The sequence below is a fragment of the Sciurus vulgaris genome (genome assembly GCF_902686455.1).
Source record: "Sciurus vulgaris genome assembly, chromosome: 9".
NCBI classification, from domain to species: Eukaryota; Metazoa; Chordata; class Mammalia; order Rodentia; family Sciuridae; genus Sciurus; species Sciurus vulgaris.
In genome coordinates this window covers 8,837,508-8,856,858 of record NC_136469.1, presented here as the reverse complement: position 1 = coordinate 8,856,858, position 19,351 = coordinate 8,837,508, and the positions used below count along the sequence as shown (strand labels likewise).

The 19,351-nt window shown below is 44.6% G+C and overlaps 1 protein-coding gene across 12 annotated transcripts in view; it reads right to left on the bottom strand.

Annotated features, from left to right (window-relative positions):
* The window catches only part of LARP1B (La ribonucleoprotein 1B), a 105,614-nt gene that overhangs the window by 1,538 nt on the left and 84,725 nt on the right, over nucleotides 1-19,351 (bottom strand). For 7 of the 12 annotated variants that reach the window (XM_079153664.1, XM_079153671.1, XM_079153669.1 and 4 more), the window contains 6 exons: nucleotides 10,927-11,138; nucleotides 10,373-10,479; nucleotides 6,488-6,648; nucleotides 6,018-6,162; nucleotides 2,147-2,256; nucleotides 1,275-1,402 (listed from right to left, as the gene is read on the bottom strand). In XM_079153664.1, coding sequence (XP_079009790.1) covers nucleotides 1,275-1,402; nucleotides 2,147-2,256; nucleotides 6,018-6,162; nucleotides 6,488-6,648; nucleotides 10,373-10,479; nucleotides 10,927-11,138 — 863 coding nt within the window. Of the gene's footprint in view, nucleotides 1-1,274; nucleotides 1,403-2,146; nucleotides 2,257-6,017; nucleotides 6,163-6,487; nucleotides 6,649-10,372; nucleotides 10,480-10,926; nucleotides 11,139-19,351 lie in introns of those variants that run through there. The other 5 variants (XM_079153668.1, XM_079153673.1, XM_079153674.1 and 2 more) reach the window with 3 other exon arrangements.

The following is a 19,351-nucleotide window of genomic DNA, read 5'->3' as shown; positions in this document are numbered from 1 at the left end:
CAATAGTGTTGTAATGTTTAAATAACAGGCGAATGTAAGCAACGGGGGAAAGGGGCCAAGTCAGACAGCAGGTGTCAAGTTTTATCTAGAAGTCCTGTGATAAGGAGACTAGAAAGCACTATTGATGATACCAGCTGTAAATACCTCCAAACGTAAGTACCCCAAGCTCCCAAGCCCTCTCAGACTGCAAGCAGAAGAGGGTGGACAGCAAGAGGCAGGAGCATTTAAACTAAGCCAGCCTTTCAGGCCTTCTCAGTCACAGACGCTCGGGAGCCCAGCTTGACACCACTAGACTAATATTTGTATTTGGAGGTAAGTTAAAACAGTAATCTCCCACCTGGCTCAGTCACTCTAGAAAAATAGCTCTTCATTCCGGGGCACGGGTACCTCCAACTCCATTCCTGAGCCGTCCGTTCCAGTTATACAAAACCACAAGGCAAACAAATCACAGCACCAAGGTGATGCTTCCTTTCCTTTCTACATTTTTAGGTCTTTGCTTTTTCCTTATTTTCTTTTCTCTTTTTCTCCCCTTGCTGTTACTTTCTTAAATTCATTCCGTCCCTTTTCAAAGAGCTTTCCTTTTGCTCTTGACATCAAACTGATTTCCTGCCTGCACACATACATCCAGCACGCTTGCCTTGCTCTTACTGCGGGGAAACCCTACATCGACATCAGCCCATGACAGAAGGAGGACGGATGAAAGTACACTGAGAAGCGAAGAGCTGGGTGGGCGTGGAGGTGCAGCCTGTCATCCACCTCCTCCGGGGCTGAGGCAGGGGGACCCAAAGCTCAGGGCCAGCCTGCAACGTAGCGGGACACTGCACCAGAATGAGAGAAAAAGGGCCAGAGATGTGGGTCAGCGGACAGCACTTGCCTGGCCAGTTCAATCTCAAGCACCACACACACTCACAGTGAAAAGGTTGTGCACTGCTAGTGAGAAATGAAGATGAAAGTCACTGAAGCTAGAAAACGTTTAACTACGGTGGCATGTGAGAGCGAACGGACGTTCACGCTGGGCAACCTGAGTGAAGAGCATGTGGTGATTTTTTTTTTTTTTTTTTTTTTTTTGGTGCTGGGGATCGAACCCAGGGCCTTGTGCTTCATGTGGTGATTTTTTGAGCTCTTCTCGTGCCTGTTTCCACGTTTGATTTCAAAACTCAACCGTTAAATTTTCGAAATGAAAAGTTAAGATACAAAAATTATTAAGTTCACTCAGTGATAAGAGACAGAAATATATGAGTAATGAAGAGGAGGGGGAAGAACTTAGAACTTACATCAATGCGGAAGTCTTCCAGCTTTTTAAAACTACAGAGGTATTCCTGAAGTTTTGGATCAATGGACCGCGTCCTAGATTGAGAATATTTTAGATAGGCCCAAAACTTTTCTAGTCCATACAGCTGACCTAATAACAAAGAAGAATATTTACTATAAATTACATAGAATTTTAAAAAAATGATTCATATTAAATGTGATTCTACTAACAAGAAACCATTTATCTTACAAAATATACTTTATCAATAGATCTTAAGGACAAGACATGCAATGAATTCACAATATTGGCAGCTAACATGAGCCTTTGCTATGTAACAGGTATCATTTAGTTTATATTAGGATAACTTGTTTGTTTTACCAGATTCCATAGTCTTTCTTGGTTTCTTCTTGAAAATCCTTAATGATAAGGATATTAAGGATTAAATCCTTAAGCCCATATGTCAAACTAGCCCCGTAAGGCAGGTGCCCTGTAAGGTAAGTACATCTGTAACAGAGGAGAAAACAGGCTGGCAGCTCGCCCAGGTGATGTGCCCAGGTGCATGGGGCTCGGGTGAGCCGGGGGCCCAGAGCCAGCTCCCTGCTCCACCCGCCCCAGTTCACCCCCCAGAGCATGCCTGCTGGAGGGACGCAGGTTATTCACGTAATGTGACATCAGTAAGCAGCCACATCTGTCAAGCGAATAGGGCAAAGACAGCGCCATTTTCCAATGCCCCTGGGAAGGGCCTGCTTACTACACGGCACCCCGGGGTTCATCAAGAGTCATACAGGGGCCTGAATCTGAACAGTTTTCCCTAACAACAAAAGCTTCAAGCTCCTCTGTTCATTGACAGGTTCAGATTTATAGCTTTCAAACAGAAGATCTGTTTGTTTTTACCAGATTCATAGTCTTTTTTGGTTTCTTCTTGGAAATCCTTAAAAATTTCTTGTCTGAATTTCTTTTCCAATCCGTAACTATAAAACCGGAACAGACATTCTAACCCATACCTATGGAAAGAAAACAAAAGGCCTATAATAAATTTTTTGCTATAATACTGCAAACATATCTTGTGGCATCGACGCAAGCCAGTGTGACACACATGATCCTGAGCGACAAATAGGTTTTTAGAAGGCAGGCTTTTTTAAAAAATTGTTTTCAGTTGTAGATGGACACAATGCTTTTACTTTGTTAGTTTTTATGTGGTGCAGAGGATGGAGCCCAGTGCCTCACGCGGGCTAAGCAAGCGCTATACCATGAGCCACAACCCCAGCCTCTGCATGCAGACCTTTAACTGAAGGCTAACTGGGGGCACTTGGCTGACCGTGCTTCTGTTTTTGCTGACTCGGCTACAGCACACAGTGAGTGTACCTGGGAACCTGCAGAATGAGAAGCAGCCCTGGACAGCCGGTGTGGCTTCTCTTATCTCTCCCTGGTACTTGTGAAGAACTGGACAAGAATCTGGTGACATTAGGAATGTTCTAGATTTTCTCAAACGAGATTTATATTGGTGTGTCTGTCCACAGTACTAAACACCCTTGAATATAATCTTCACTCTGAGACCACGCTTTCGTGCCCTGGACCCTCGCTGTGATCAACCCATTCAACTCCAGTGAGACAAATCTAATTAAATGGAGCCTTGGAGAGCCTCCCTGCTTAGTTATAAGCACGAGTAACAGCAGATGTACTAATAAGAGCTAAAACCACTACTTACAGCAGGAAACAAGTGTCCTGGTTTCTTCTTATAACTACCTAAAGAACCTGGGACAAGTTCTAGATAATGGAGCAGCAAACTAAACTGCACGGTCTCAGCCTTCAGTGATGAGCAGGACCGTGAGTGGACAGGCCAAGAAGACGGCAGGACGGTGTCTAGGTGACTCAACTCGAAATGCCACACTTAAAGACTCCTCCATCCTTCTGGGTGCCTCAGTGGGGCAGAGGTGGCAACATTGGTAACATAAGCTTGACCAGCTGTTTTCCACTGGCAGCGGGGTATGTGGGTGCGTATCTTTTTGTAACTAGCTTATTTCCAAAATGGACAGGGGTGGTCTATCCAACAGAAGTTTTTTAGCAAGCCACCCAAAGAAATGCAGGGCTGTCAGCTACGTGCCAAGCCGTGCTTTGGCAGCCTGGCGGGATGCTGCTGTTGGGCTTGTGTGACTGAAGTCTACAGGAACTGAGGGTGAAAGGGACACCAGCTCAGTAGGACAAATTTGCCCTGAATTTCTCTAATAGGATCATATCACATTGGTGTCAGTGATTCTCAACCTTGGCTACATATTAGAATCACCTGGGGAGCTTTTAAAACGTACTGATGTCCACCTCTGCTCCAAACCAATGAAATGGAAATCTTCCGGGTGCAGTCCTGCCTCTTCTCTCTATCCCTCTCTTCCTCTCGGGCTCCCTCTCCTCTAGAGTTCTTGGCTTTTATCAAGTAAATAATATTTTAGAGGAATCCAAGAATGTTTAAGTTATTGGCAAAGGTAAATCAACATTCAGTATAATTTTTGCACTGAATAGCCAATATTTGGATTCTGACTCTGATTTCTTAGTGGATCAAGACCAAGAATATGACATTGACAACCCAACTCAAATACGCAGCCTAACTGGCAAAGAGCAGAGGCAGAGGCCTGCCCCCATTGTCATCTACGCACGGTGAGGAGGGGCAACCTGAGGGCGTCCACATCGGCCCGTATCATGGCCCTGGACACAGGGAACACATGTCCTGCTCTCCAAGAGCAGAAGCGTGCGAACGCCCGACCTGCTGGCACCAGGGAGAGGGCTCAGAAAGGCTTCTCCTCCAGCCAGCGGGTAGATTCGCTGCTGATCCTTTCCTAACAGATGGTGCTCTATATCCATGTTTTGTTTAATGGTCACCCTTCAACTGCATCTGACTGCTATCCACCACAGTCCTCCACTCGTGAGGAACCTGAGGCCGGTTGCCACTAGACCCCTGCCAAGGGCACAGCAAAGTGATGGGCAGGGACCTGAAGCCAGCAGGTGCCTCACCACTTCTCTGGAAGAAGCAGCTGATAACAACCAGTGGAGGAGACTACAGAAACAGACCCAAAAGCGTGAAATGGTGTGAAGAAGCTATTGGAGATATATACTGAATTATGCAGATAGGAACACAGAAGAGGAATTTCCAGCCTGGGCCTAGATGGGGATGGGATCAGAGAAGTTTGCAGGAAGTCCTCAGGGACAAACAGAAGTTGCAAAAATAGCAAAACACACTGGAATCAAATGGAACAGCTTTCACGCTTTGCTATCCAGACACAACAGTATAAACACTTCACCTTGTAACCAAGTCAACACATACATAAAGTATGTTTTACAAAACAATTCTTACATTTCATGTATCTATAAATCATGAAACTAAAACTGGCAGACTGTGCTTTTTAAAGCAAGTCAAGACCACTAAATCAATTTTGCAACCCACTCGTGGGTGACCAGCCCAGCCTGGATGTGAACGCTGAGATGAGGAAAGCCAGGTTCTGCCTTTTGTGCCCACTCTGGTGGACAGGAAGTAGCTGCTGGACCAGGAGAAGGCAGAGGGTTCATCTAACAACGCAGCAGGATGAGCATCACACAGAGCTGGGACCGACTCAGGCGCCAGTCCTAGACACAGGACGGGGAAACTGATCCAAACAGAGATGAAAGTTAAATGGGCTTTGTTTTCACATAAGCCAGTACAAAAATAATTTTTATCAGAAAAAAAATTATTTGCAGCACCTTGTATTCATCTCAAAGATCACAATATCTGATTGGCAATAGATTCATACTTGAGATTTATAAAAGGAATCTATTCTCAGAATGTGAAGGAGGGTAAACTTAGTTAAATACTGTTGAATGGGAAACTATCTTTCTCCTTCTTTCCATCCTTCTTCCTTTCTCCATGAATAAGCAGCTGCCTGAATCCACTTCCGGCTCCTTCTCACCCTCTTATCTGGCCTCACTTAGCCTTGCAGGCCTCTGGACGCCTCCTTCCCCCTGAAGCGAGGTCTGAGCTGGGACAGAAACAACAGGGGGCAGGAAAGCAGAGGGAGGACGGGACGTGGGGAGAGTCCAGCACACCATGGAGAGCTGTCCCGAGGGGAGGGAGCCCGGCTCAGTCAAGAGCAGGCCGTCCCAACCACCGTGGCCACAGGACTGGAGGAAGGGGGGCTGGAGAGGTGTCACGAGACACCCTACTTTTCCTTATCTCAAGAAGTCTTCAAGACTGGTTTGACTCTGAGCAGTTCCACTTGGGGATGTGTGTGCACGTGAAGGGAGGTCGGCTCTGTAGGGCGTTGGGAAAAAGACCTGTGCTCCCATTCAGCTCTGTGCCACCTCTAAGAAGGTCCTACTGACGCACCCCCTGCACTCGTGACCTTGTGCAGCTTCGTCCCTGCCTGGACCAGGGGTGGGCATGGCGGGAGTGGTGGCAGGTCACCTCAAGATCACGCACTGTCTGGATCTCTCACTGGGGTGAAGCCGTACTGTGAATCGCTCTACTGGGAGCAGCTGTGGCCCGAATGCAGACACACCACAGCCACGTGAAGGAACGGGCCGGAGGAACTGGCCCTGTCTTCAGAGAGACCTGGGCCAGAACCACCCGCTAGGCAGGTCCTACAGTCCTCACAACGCTTGTGTTTCAGACCTCTCAGCTTTAGGGTGATCGGACAGGCAACAACAGATACTGCGTACGGTTCCTGCTCCAGTTATTCAGTACTTGTTTTTAAAATTGCTTTTTAAAACTCTCCAAGTATAAAAATATTAGAAAATATTTGACCTGTAATTTTCTTTTGCATCTTCCCAAGCAAGTTGTCTAAATTCCTCATACATTTTTTTATTGAAGTGATCTCTAAGGAAGAAGGACCAGAAACGAAAGAGGGTATTCATTTCTTGGGATTGTCCAATTCCCAAGCATTTTCTCTCTGGAAAAAGTTAAAATATTAAAACATTTTAAAATTAAATATACTTTAAAAAGGCAAGATAGTAGATATTTTACATAGCACTGGCCAAATCATAACATCTGTCCAGAGTAACAACAAGAATATACCAAACTTTATTTCATAATGTTCCTAAGCTATAAAACACATGAATAAAGAACATATATAAACAAATTTACTTACGGTAAATATTTATTTATAAGTAAAACAAAATAAAAGACTCTTAAGCAGACATTAAATGACACAATGTCAACTCTGTAGAGTTACATCTTTAGTCATGAAATCGGAGGATAAAGGACAAGCATCTTACCACTCAGACACCTTCGACGATACTTGTGGTACACTTGCTGGGTGAAGCCGTTCTCCTTCAGGAGCTCGTGAGAAGGGTGCTGGAACTTGGGCAGGGAGTGTGGGGCACATCCACAGCTTCCCACCAGCGGCAGCCCCCCTGAGGGTGGGGTGTTGGAACTGCTGTTTGGGGGGCGGGGAGAAAGCCTTCAGACTGAAATATCCGGAACCAGTGTGTGAACCCACGTGAGTTACTTGTGTCATTACTGAGGACCCCAACAGGGGAAAAGCAAGTGACCCCATGCTTGGCTGGTGGCACACGGATCTACCTGCGCAGCGCTGCTCAGGCTGCGCTGGCAGGCCAGGGCGGAAGCTGACCAAGGACAGGTGGTAAGTTCTCAAGCTAGAACAAATAAATCAGCGCAGACAACCGAATGGCCCATTACTCCTCCAGATCCATCCTAATTTAGTTTAGATTCAGTTTTAAAATTATCATTACAGAACTGGAGAAATTTCCAATTTAACTTGAGTAATTAATGATGTAAATGGATACATGGAAATGAGGGACAAAACCTGGCACAAAACAAAGGTAATGATCTCATATCTCAAAGACATTCCTGCCGTTCTCTACATCAATTCTGCTTCTGAAATAGCTCCTACATCTGTCTTTCCTTTTCATCCACACTCCAGTATTTAAATTTAGGCCTTTCTCTTCTTTCACTTGAATCAACTGCTCTCCTTATTTTCCCAGGCCCCTTCTCTAACCTGACACCAACGTAATCTTTCTAAGACATTGAGCTACATCAGTGGTTCTCAAAGTGTGGTCCACAGACCCCTGGAGGGTTCCCAAGAAACTTCAGAAAGTCGGCAAGGTCAAAGCTGTCTTCACAGTAACATTAAACACTGTTTGCTCTTTTTACCACGTTGAAATCTGTCTCGATGGTTCGTAAAACTGCTGATGTGGACTGAGGCAGGGGCACTTGCAAGGGACCAAAAATAATGCCACCTTCAATTTAAGGTATCCCTGAAGCAGAAAAAGTAACTTTATGAAATCTAAGCCCTGAGTACACATCTTTTTGTATGTGGCAAAAATGGGGTAGAAGCTGCAGTTTTGCAACATGAAATGTTCTGGAGATCATTCAGTGAGGGCACTGAACTTACACTTAAACATGGTTAATTTCATTATTAGTGTAACCACAACTTTAAGAATCGAGACAGAAACCAAAAGCACTTTGTGGCAGACTGAAGTCCAGAGGCTGCCTTGAGACAGAGGCTGCCTTGAGGCAGAGGCTGCCTTGAGGCAGAGCGCTCCCACGAAGTGGCGCCAGAGCCAGCTGTTCTGGTCAGGAGCGACACTGTCAATCAGGACAGCCGATAACGTGGCTGTTCAGATTTCACTACTAGTCAGACGTTTCCTCAAAAATGAACAAAATGGGTCTTTAATGACCATGAAAACAACGGAATACCTGTTTCCAATGACAAAATTTGAGGTGTTAAGCAAAGAATGAGATTTTGAAAATTTTCTATTTGTCTTTATGAGCCTAATCCCTAAGGACTTCCCACCAACACCCTCGGGCCTTCCTTTCTGTTATTTTTTGGTACTATAAATTGAACCCAGGAGCACTTTACCACTGAGCCCCTGTCCCCCGCCCTTTTTAACTTTTGAGATAGCATCTCTCTAAGTCTCAAAGACTTCTCTAATACAGGCAGGGGTGACATTATTTTAGGGGTGTGTGTGTGTGCGTGTGTGTGTGTGTGTGTTAAAACACCCCACGTAATCCTGTTCTACACACCATTCATAAGCATATAATCCATCAACATTACACACACAGTGTCATCGACCAGCCCTGTCCCCAGCAGGGGGAAACCGTCCCGGTTAAGCAAGAACACCCCCCTCCTGCTCCCCAGCCCTGGTGACTCTCTGGAGGCTCCTGTGTCGGTGGGTGGGAGGTGCAGTGTCTGTCCTCTGCAGATGCAGCGCCATCGGGGCTCGTCCCTCTGCTGCCAGGCCGGCCTGGGTGCCCGCCTTCCAGCTGGGGATAACGCGGCTGTGAATGGACACGCCGATACCTCTGCCCCTCTTCTCCTTACTTCGGAGTTCAGAGCCAGGCGCAGGCCGCGGCCCTGCGGTGCCCGTTGTCCCCATGGCAGCCTTCTTTGTTTCTTTCTGAACCTCGCACGCCTATCTTGGCCAGCGCGGCTGCTCCACCGGCAGCACAGACAGGTGGCAAGGCTCATTTTCTTACAGCGTGGAGGCTGAGGTCCCAGCTGGAGATGCAGCAGGGCCGGCAGAGTCTCCGTCTGCTCTTCAGTGAGGACGCTTCACTGTGTCACCTCCTTAGAGACCCTGTCTCCAAGGACTGTCCCACCAGGGCTTGGGGCTTCAAGGCGGGGACTTCCTAGTTCAGCTCCTAGCAGCGTCCCGGTGGGGGCCGGGGTATCTCCTGGGGTCTTCTGAACTTGTGCTTCCCGGTTGACTGCATGGAGCACCTGTTCATGGGCTTATTGACTCTCTGAATATCTTCTTTGGAGAAATGACTTTGCACATTTAAAAATCAAGTTGTTCTGTTGTTGAGTTGTCAAAATCCTTTATACATTCTGGATTTAAACTCCTCTACGGATATATGATTTGCAAATACCTTCTTCCCGTGAGGCTGACTTTTCTGTTGAAAGCATCCTTGGATGCACAAGTGTTCATAATTGTGACAAAGTCCATTTATTTTTTCTTTTGTTGCCTGTGCTTTGGTGTTCGACCCATGAAACTGATGATAAATCCAACCTCGTGAAGATTTTGTCCTACGTTTCCTTCTAAGAGTTTTAAAGTTTTAGCCCTCAAGTTCAGGCTTTTAATCCTGAACTTGAAAGTTAATTATTTTGTATATGGTTCATAACAAGAATCTATCTTCATTCTTTTGCATGTGGTGAGGATACTAGGGACAGAGGTGAGGTGCTGGTTGCTTTGTGTTTTCTCACCTCTCCAGGACAAAACACACTGCCTGGCACACAACTGGCACGCTCCAGAGGTGCTCCAGCATCTGTTCTGAGGCACATAACAGTCTTTTAAAAAATGTAACACTAAGAGAAAAAAATACCTCTGGCTAATAGTCAGATAATCTAAGTTGTTTCCTGAAAAAAGGGAAAAAATTGAAATAATAATTGCCAGGTATGGTGGTACATTACATCTGTAATGCCAATAACTTGGGAGGCTGAGGCTGGAAGATTGCAAGTTCAAAGCCAGCCTCCGCAACCTAACCAGACCCTGTCTCAAAAAAAAAAAAAAAAAAAAAAAGTTTTTTTAGACAGGGTTGGGGATATAGCTTAACAGTAAAGCAGCCTGGGCTCAATGCCACGTACCATCGTCACCACAACAATTAGTATTATAATCAATATCATTATTGTTTGGTCTCCATATTCTTTACACAGTTTGAGTAGACTGTTTAGTGCATCAATTCTGTCCCTAAACACCCACTAAGAACCTACCAAGTGCCATTAAGAATCTGGGATATTGAGCTGGGGTGGTGGCTCAGTGGTAGAGCACTGGCCTAGCAAGTGTGAGGCACTGGGTTCAAGTCTCAGCTCCGCATATGAATGAATAGAAATAAAGGCCCTTCAACAACCAAAAAAAATATTAAAAAAAAAAAAAAAAAAAAAATCTGGGATCTTTCCAAAGATGACTTTTGTAGGGTTACACAGTTTATAAATCTGAGCACCTGCATTTAAACGGAAAACAGCTGGGCCCACCGACTCATTCTCCTGACGCAGCTGCTGCCAAACTGTCTGCTCCTGCCCTTTCATTGCTGCTTTTTCCTGCTGGTATCGTCCCATAATCTCCTGACGTGCGTGTTTAAATATTCCTAAGTATCCCACTAGCAGCCATGTTCTATGCAACTGCAGATCAGGGTGGTACCTGACAGAGGGTGCCCGTGGCCCGTGGTCCCTGGAGTCCATCACCCAGCCAACATGACACTCTAGAGGGGGATCTGTGCTGTGCCTTGTCTTTCTCTTCCTTGGACTCTGAAGAAAAAGAAGTTAGACATTGCAATTACTTTCAGTAGTGTGAACTTCACAAGTAAATTAAAACCCTCTGCTGTAAACCAGCTCAAACATCTTCATACTGTGGATGACACATTGTGAAATCACATGAAGTCACAAAACTCAGACATCTCACATACAAGTTGCAAAACTTAACAGGCCCCTTTGCTGGGTCTGTAACACAGGACTGCAGGAAACACGACTTGATTCTTCATGACACCCTCCAATCATCTTTAACAACACTACCCAATTGTAAAGAAGTTATTTCTTAACTCAAGGAAACATGGCTGTGGTAAATACCGCTTTTAAATAAATTCTCACAATTTAAAAATTAACATTTCAAAGAATGTGACAGGAACTAAAATACCGCTCTTGGTAATGTTAAAGGACAACAACATGAAGCTTTGTGTTCCTGGTTGTTTTACGTACCCGTTGATCAATGGCTTTTGGTTCTTTAATGACAGGATAAAATCTGGGTGTCTTGTCAGGATGGTGCAGCCTGGGTGTTCGGGGTGTTTTGGGCGTCCCTGTAGGATGAGCCCTCGGAGATTCTGGGACTGCGGTGGGCAACGAACGGGCCGTGGTCGCCACAGTTATTTCTGAAACATCAAACAACTCCTGAGCTAATTGATCCATCAAATCTGCGGAATAAATAGCTCTTCAAATTATTTAGATCTGAGAAAGATATTTTACTTTGAGGATAACTCTTCAAATACTCTAACCACAAAGTACTTTTCATTAGAACAATTTAAATATATCAGAAAGAATTAAACCAGTATTTTTTTTTTTTTTAAAGAAGCACCGAGGGGCTCTGAGTTATATTCCCTAATCCACCTCCTTCCTGCTTTTCCTCCTCAGAGACACCCCTGCTCTTAAATTCGGTATTTCAATCTATTACTGCATACGTAACCACGTTATTTTGCATAATTAACTTTATATAAGTGACGTTATACGATGTCCATCACTTCCTAAGCTTTTTCTCATATTTCACTCATGCAGCTCTAGTTTTTCATTTCTACTGCTAACCAGCGTATTGTTACACAAATATATCAAAAGACGCCCTTTTTCCTAGACATTCATGCGATCCCCACGTTTTTGGCTCAACATGTCTGCCCAGGCCTGTGCCTGTCTGCGTGCGCGCTCTGAGCAGGTGCGCGCCTCCCCGGCTTTCCGATCTCTCCCTGCAAACAGCGCTCAGCCGGGGCTTCGCACACCTACACTCACAGCAGCGCCGGGGAGCTCCAGGGAGCGCCATCCTGGTCGAGGCTGGGTTTTGCTCAGACTCATGTCTTCTCCACTCGTGGATTCAAATGGCATTGGCGGGTCCTTGGTTGTCACCGGTGGAGCTGAACACGTTTCCCTCGGCCTGGTTACCGCTCAACCTTTCGCTGCTGTGAGCCTGCCCCTCATATCCTTGGGCAATCTTCCCCGGGGTTTGCGTGTGTGCGGTACAGAGGACTCAACCCAGGGCCTCACAAAATTGCTCTACCACTGAACTACACCCCCAGGTCTTTAAAAAAAAATTTTTTTTTTAATTTTGAGACAGGATCTAAGTTGCTGAGGCTGGCCTGGAACTTTCGATCCTCCTGCCTCAGCCTCCCCAGTAGATGGAATAGCAGGTGTGCACCACCTCTCCTGGCTTTGGGTTGTTTTACTTACCGATTTGTTCATGCAAATCTTAGGTAAGATACTAAGAAAGAGGAGGGATCAAGCAGTAGTGACAGAAATACAGGCTCTATTTCTATGTGGCTCTTCTTCACACATATTAACTTCTTTTGATTTCTAAAGAAACCTGTTGTTCTTCATTCAACAAGACAATATTAAGTGCCTACTCTCTGCCAAGCACAAATTTATAAAGTCAAACGTGAACTTACTCACTGGCCAATTCTCCTCTCAATATTTTTCTCACTGTTACCAGAATGATTATTCTGAGAACAAATCAGGCACATTTCTACCGTTTCCCCTTTGCCTCTGGAAGCTCAGGCACTTATCCTCCCTGACCCGCCTCCTCTGTCCCTCTCCACTGCTGCCCGGGTGACCCACGTAGCACCCAATGACCTGGTCCTGGCTCCTTGCTCCACGCGTTCTCTAAGCCTCTCCTTGGGCTGGAGGCCCTGTCTGTCATCTTTTGAATGCTCAGCTGGACACACACCCTTCCTTCAACACCCAGCACAGGTGTGAAACACTCCTTGAACAATTCTTGCCAACAGAATTAATTCTTTTTCTGCCATCTCTGCATTTTATCCATTTATGATCCCTGCTACAGTTTGGATCCAGAATGTCCCCAAAGGTCCAGGTGTTAAAAGGCTTGGAGCTCCTGGAAGTGAAGAAATCACTGAGAGGTAGGGCCTAGTGGAAGGTTAGGTCACATGGGGTGCACTCAGGGGACCTCGGGCCCTGCCCCTCCTCTTTCTGTTCACTTTCCAGATACAAGAGATGAACAGGGTTCTTTCTGCATGTTACCATCAGGATGTGCTGCGCTGTCACCAGCCAAAAGGCAGCCGGTCATGTTACCAGGAACTGAAACCTCTAAAAAAACCTTTCCTCCTTATAAGCTGATTACTAAGTATTGTGCCGTTACAGTAACAGAAAGCTGATTAACACGGTTTCATGGATTAAGTTAAATTTCATTTTCTGATATGTCATCACTTAGACCCCAAGAACAAGTCTCCCTGCTCCCTTAAAAGCACAATCTCAATCTTATTGAACACTCATGCCAGTAAAAATATGTCTTCCCCAAAGGAGTGCTAAACTCATTTGAACTGTTTTCATGACATTTCCTTATACCCAAATGAGATGCAATCTTAAAAATATGAGCAAATACTGAAAAAAAAAATGATAAATCTAGTATTTTTATAAAAGAAATATACAAAGATACAGGAATAGCAACCACCTGGAAAGACTAAGCTTCCTAACACCAGATTTCAGTCTCTCAATTCCATTTCCCACTATCAGGTCTCCATAAAGAAATAGTCTGGAGCAGAAAATTTACAATATGAGCCCAGGAAATCTTGAGCCAGAAAATAATTAAGTTTTGTTTTGTTTTGTTTTTAAACTCTAATAGAGGTTATAAGCAAACATTAGGGGTCCTACCAGTTAAAAACAAAGTTATGTGGCCATACATAAACAGTGACTGAAATGGATTAAAAGCATCAGATAAATAAGCTCCATGAGTTTGTAATGACACTTTAAAACTCAATTACACTTGGAGGTTGCGAGGATATCAGCTTCTTATTCTGAAAATGGATCAACTGAATTTTTTAAAAGAAGGATTTGTCCTTCCTTTTGTATAAAAGTTGAATTGCAGGGTAAACCAAGAGAGTTAATTAAAGGTCTCCTTCACAGAAGAACTCAAGGTAAGAGTGTGAAAGAAATGATAGAAACAGAAGACCCCCGTTCTGTAACTCAGCTGAGACAGGGGGCTCAGGGGCTCACTACAGCCACCGTTTGGTTAAGAGCCAAAGAGAAACGCCCTCTCCTCAGTCATTGTGGATACGCAGCAGGTGATGAAGTGTTTCAGATGCAATATGCCAGAAACGGGGGCAGGCAAGATTCAAAAAGAACGCCAGGCTGCTAACACGTGCTGACGTCTGGTGAGAGGGGTACGTAAGGAGTTCAGTAAACAAGTCTCTTTACTCTTACCTGAACCTGAATACTGCCATCGTCAGAAGTTTCATTTCAGTTTTATATTTTTCACTCTAGTTTTGTTTAGAATGACTCTTACCCACTAATAAAGATAGATGTATCAGTTTCATAAAGATGAAGATCTATAGAGTGCTTTAGTTATCTCAAAAGAAACAATCTATAAAATTTTTATAGCACATTATATATCGATTTATAATATCTGACAAAATTATTAAAAAGAGTTCACTGCAAGCACAAAATATTTATGGCAGATACTGACATTTCATTTGAAATATAGACATTATAATTAGGGAATATGAATATATTAACATTTTTATCAACTACAAGTCGGGGTTGATGTGTGAACGTTATCAAGATATTATAACTCCTTTTAATCAAAATCCTAGGCCATCTCTTATACATGTATATTCATAGTAGCATCTTTCATAATAGCCAATGCTGGTAAAAATCCCAATGTCCATCAACAATTGACTGGGATTTTTTTGAGGGGTGGATACTGGGGATTGAACCCAGGGGCGCTCTACCACTGAGCTACATCCCCAGACCTTTTTCATGTTTTGAGGCAGGGTCTCACTAAGTTGCTGAGGTTGGCCTTGAACTTGTGATCCTCCTGCCTTAGCCTCCCAAGTCACTGAGATTACAGGCCTGGGCCATAGCACCTGACTAGCAATAAAAGGGAACAATATACTGACACATGTAATGACATGTATGAACCTCAAACATATAAGAAGTCAGACACTTAACTACAAATCATGACTCCATTTATATCACATTTCAGGGAAATGCAAAACCACAGAGAAAGAAAGCAGATAACGAGCTGCCTGTGGCTGAAGGTGGGCGTGGGGACTGACAGCAAGTGAACAGGAGAGAACCTTTTAACGTGATGGACTGTCCTAAAGCTGGCCTGTGGAGCTGATGCACAACTACATAGATTTAACGAAACTCATCAAATGATACACGTTTTAACGTGGTTTGATTTTTACAGTGTGTAAATCATACTTCTGAAAAGCTACAGCTGGGCGCAGTGGCACATGCATCCTTGGGAAGATGAGGCAGGAGGATTGCAAGTTCAAGGCCAGTCTTGGCAACAAAAAATAAAAAGGGCTGAAGATGCAGTTCAGTGGTAGAGCAGCCCCGGGTTCAATCCCCAGTAACCCCCCTCAAAAAAAAAGCTACAAAAAAACACAAAATTAAACAGGCCTTCAGGGCACCTCAGTTGTGACTGTTGACCTCACATTTTTGCTAAAAGCTTGTACAAGGATAATGACAGTACAGAGACTAAAAGTGATCTAAAGTGTGGTCCCAACTAGCCCTGTCAGCACGTCCTTAGATTCCACCTGACTTTCAGAATCAGAATCTCGGTCCAGCGTCCTTTAATCTGTGTCTACAGGTTTTCTAGGTGAAGCTGATACATGTTAAATTCAGGACCCATTGGACTAAAGACTATGATTTTGGACTAAGAAGTATGATTTTTACTACTTAAATTTTTCAAATTTCATCACTACTAAATCAGATCATCGCACAGCTTCGTAACTGGACCACGTCAGCCTTGTGCACAGTACCCACAGCTATTAGAGACAGGCCTGCCTGTCTCCCCACCCCTCACCGGGAACTGAACCCAGAGGCACTTAACCACTAAGCCACACCCCCACTCTTTTGTATTTTTTTTTTTTTTTTTTTTTTAATTTTGAGACAGGGACTCACTAAGTTGCTGAGGCTGGCCTTGAACTTGTCACCCTCTGCTCAGCCTCCCGAGGTGCTGGGATGACGGGGGTGCACCGCCACTCCAGCAGGAATGGGCGACTTATCGTGAGGCTGCCAGTGTTCACAGAGGGCTGATCACAGAAAATGCCGCAGGAGGACTGGCACTTCAAGTTCTTTCCCAATAAAAAGGCCACGCGAGCAGCGTTTAGCAAACTTTCTCTGCAACTGCCAGATAGTAAATATCTGGGGGCCTTTGGGTCATGGAGTGTCTGTTGAAACAACTGCCCCTTCAGCAAGAAAAGTTTCAGCCATATGCGAAAATAGGGTGTGGCCACTGTGGCCACCGCAGGCCAGTGTGGCCCACCGATGATAATTCGATGACCGCTGAACTACAGCAGTCAGGCAATTTGGACCCAATACTGGATTTGAATTTGCTTATAAAATAAGTTATTACTGTACTTCATGTACTCAGTTAAGTGCAAGCATTTAAAACATTAAAAAGAGGGCAAGACAGTGTAGACAGAACCCAATCAAACCTCTACAGAAGAAAAAGCAACAGCTGAGATAAAAACCACATTATTAAAAATAAGTCAGACACTGAAGAAGAAAGGACTAATGAACTTGAAGACCCAGGAATAAAAATTACCTAGAAGAAAACATAGAGAAGGGACTAAAAAGGAAAAAAAGATAACAAGCACCAGTGAGATTCAAGACAACTCCAAACACCTGATTTATGTGGAATTCAAACCCTTAAGGAGAAAAGAATTCCTGATTTTATAATTTAAAAATTTTCCCAATGTGATTCAGAAATAGAAAACAGATCTAAAAAACTCAATGAGCCAACGTGTAAGTAACATGAAGAGAACACACCAAGGCAATCATAATTAAACAACTTCAAATGAATGATCAAAAACAGAATCGAAAGAAACTTTCCAATCTCAACAGCAGAGAAAAAACAATGGAGAAGAGACGGGCAGAGGCTGGGGAAGCTGTGGATGGCACCACTGGCCCAGGAGAGGAAAACAATGCAGGCCAGGAAACTGTTAAATGTCTTCAGAAGTTTTCTTGAAGAAATAATAGCTGAAAACAATCCTGTTCAAGAAACTGAGAGGACTCTCTCCTGGATAAACCCTAAGAAATCCATATCCTGACCCATTACACTAGGACAAAATACCTCGAGAGAAGCTGGACGGAGAGGAGGAGACCGGAGGTGGGACAGGCTGAGGACTGGATGTCTCCACCCAACCCTGGGGGAGCCCAGCATGGTGAGGCCCGGCCTCAGCCCCAGTCCTGTAAAACCCAAAGCAAACACACCTGCAGGCCGAGCAGAAGGGGCCAAGTTTCAAAGGGCTGAAGGAGACCTGGTAACTCAGAACTCCACATCCAGGGAAAAGAGAGGGTGACATAGGACATGGCCGGGAAGGAGTCACCAGCGGGGGCGCCGCAGCAGGAGGAGCCCCAGACGCAGGAAGAGACAAGAAGTGGCCAAGCCCAAGTCACAAGGACCGCCATTCTCTCCTCAGCTCCCAAGACAGGCCGGATGGCTAAAAGCAAAAGATGTGACATCATCGACGGGTTTTCAATGTGCGAAGCTGTGAGACTTCTGGTGAATATCATATAAAGAGACCCCGGGGGGGTTAGGGTTTCTGCCATCTCAGTAAAATAGGAAAACATGGGGTATTCATGAACTATGAAAAGTTAAGGTATCTTGCAATCCTTGGAACATCCACTAAAAATATCACATGACAAGGCACGTATGTCCAGACCCATATTAGATAAATCAAAATGGAATGAATAAAAATCACAGCTAACCCAAAGAAGGCAGCAGAAGGGAAAAAACAGAGAAAATACATAATAAAAAGGTAGAACTAAGAGGCCAGAGGATCGCGAGTTCAAAGCCAGCCTCAGCAACAGCAAGGCGCTAAGCAACTCAGAGAGACCCTGTCTCTACATAAATACAAAACAGGGCTGGGAATGGGGCTCAGGGGTCGAGTGTCCTTGAGTTCAATCTCTGGCATCAAAAATAGAAAAAAAGGTAGAACTAAATCCAAACCTATTATTAATTACATTAAATAGTCTGAACACCAGTTAGATGCAGATTGTCAGACTGAATTAAGAATAGGACCCAACTATAGGCTGCCTGTAACAAACTCACTTCAAATGTAAGGATGAGGGTGGGTAAGAGGAGGACGGAGAAATCCAACACATTGCCACACAAAGGGAAAGCTGAGCTGCTAGGTTAGCCGCAGACATTCCAGAGCAAAGAAATTTACCAGGGAGAGGGCTGGGCTGTGGCTCAGTGGTGAGCGCTTGCCTGGCACAGGTGAGGCACTGGGTTCCATCCTCAGCACCCCGTATAGACAAATATACAAAATAAAGGTACTGTGTCAGCCTACAGCTAAAAGAATATTTTTTAAAAAAGGAAATACATAGGACTAAATGCTTTTATGAGAAGAGTCTCAAGTCAATAATTTAGACTTCTATGTTTAATAGGTATTAGGAAAACACACAAATTAAGAAAAAAAATAAAAATACTTCTAAATAACTGATGGGTCAAAAACTTTTTAATCAAATATATGTGGAATTGAATGAAAATGGAAGTACTTTCTAAATCCATGGGCTTCACCTTTCAGAAAGCTCTGGAAGGAAACTGGGGGCACTGACAGCTTGTAAGAGCGGAGCAGCCCCAAGTGAAGGGCCCGAGTGTCTGGGAGGAGGAAACCTCTTTGAAAAGATCAAATTGATAAAAAATAGAGACACCAAAAGAGAAGCACCACAGGGAGGTGGCACAGGCCTGCCGTCCCAGCTGCTCGGGGGCCGGGGCAGGAGGGTCGCTCAGGCCCAGGAGCCTGAGGCCAGCTGGGCAGCACGGTGAGACCCCCATCGCTAAATTAACAAATAGCATCGGCATGTCAGATGCGTGCGAGACACGGGGTCTCGAGCTAATCAAGCCTCTACCTCAAACGAGCAGTTACAGAAATCCAGGACCAGAAGCAGGTTAGAGGAAACGGCAGCGATATATCAGCAAATTCTGGTGCGTGAGAAACGCCATAACACAATCCAGTTTCCCCAGTAACACACTGCAAGGAACAGTGGATTGTAGGAAGAAAATACACCACTGTGCAGACGAAGGGGCCTGTCAGGCTGTTACAGGGCTTGGACCTCATGTGCACACTGACGAGGACACTCAAAAACAGGGACAAGAGAGGCACTGCATCTGTTTAGACGTGATAATGGTGTTAAGAGAGGGGAGACACACAGAGAAATACTTCAGGATAACAATGCAGATGATACGCTTGGGAGGATGCTTCCAAATAGTCCAGAGGGAGGGAGAGGGGGCGTCTGGAGATTAGACAAACAGACACCTCAGTGAGTAATCAAAAGAAAAAAGGTGATTAGGTGTTGACGCTAAGAACTGGGTACCAAGGGCTTCGTTATGTAATTCACTCTTTGTAAATTTTCAAAATGTTTTAAAGTTGTAAAGAAAGCTGTAAAAAATTTAATT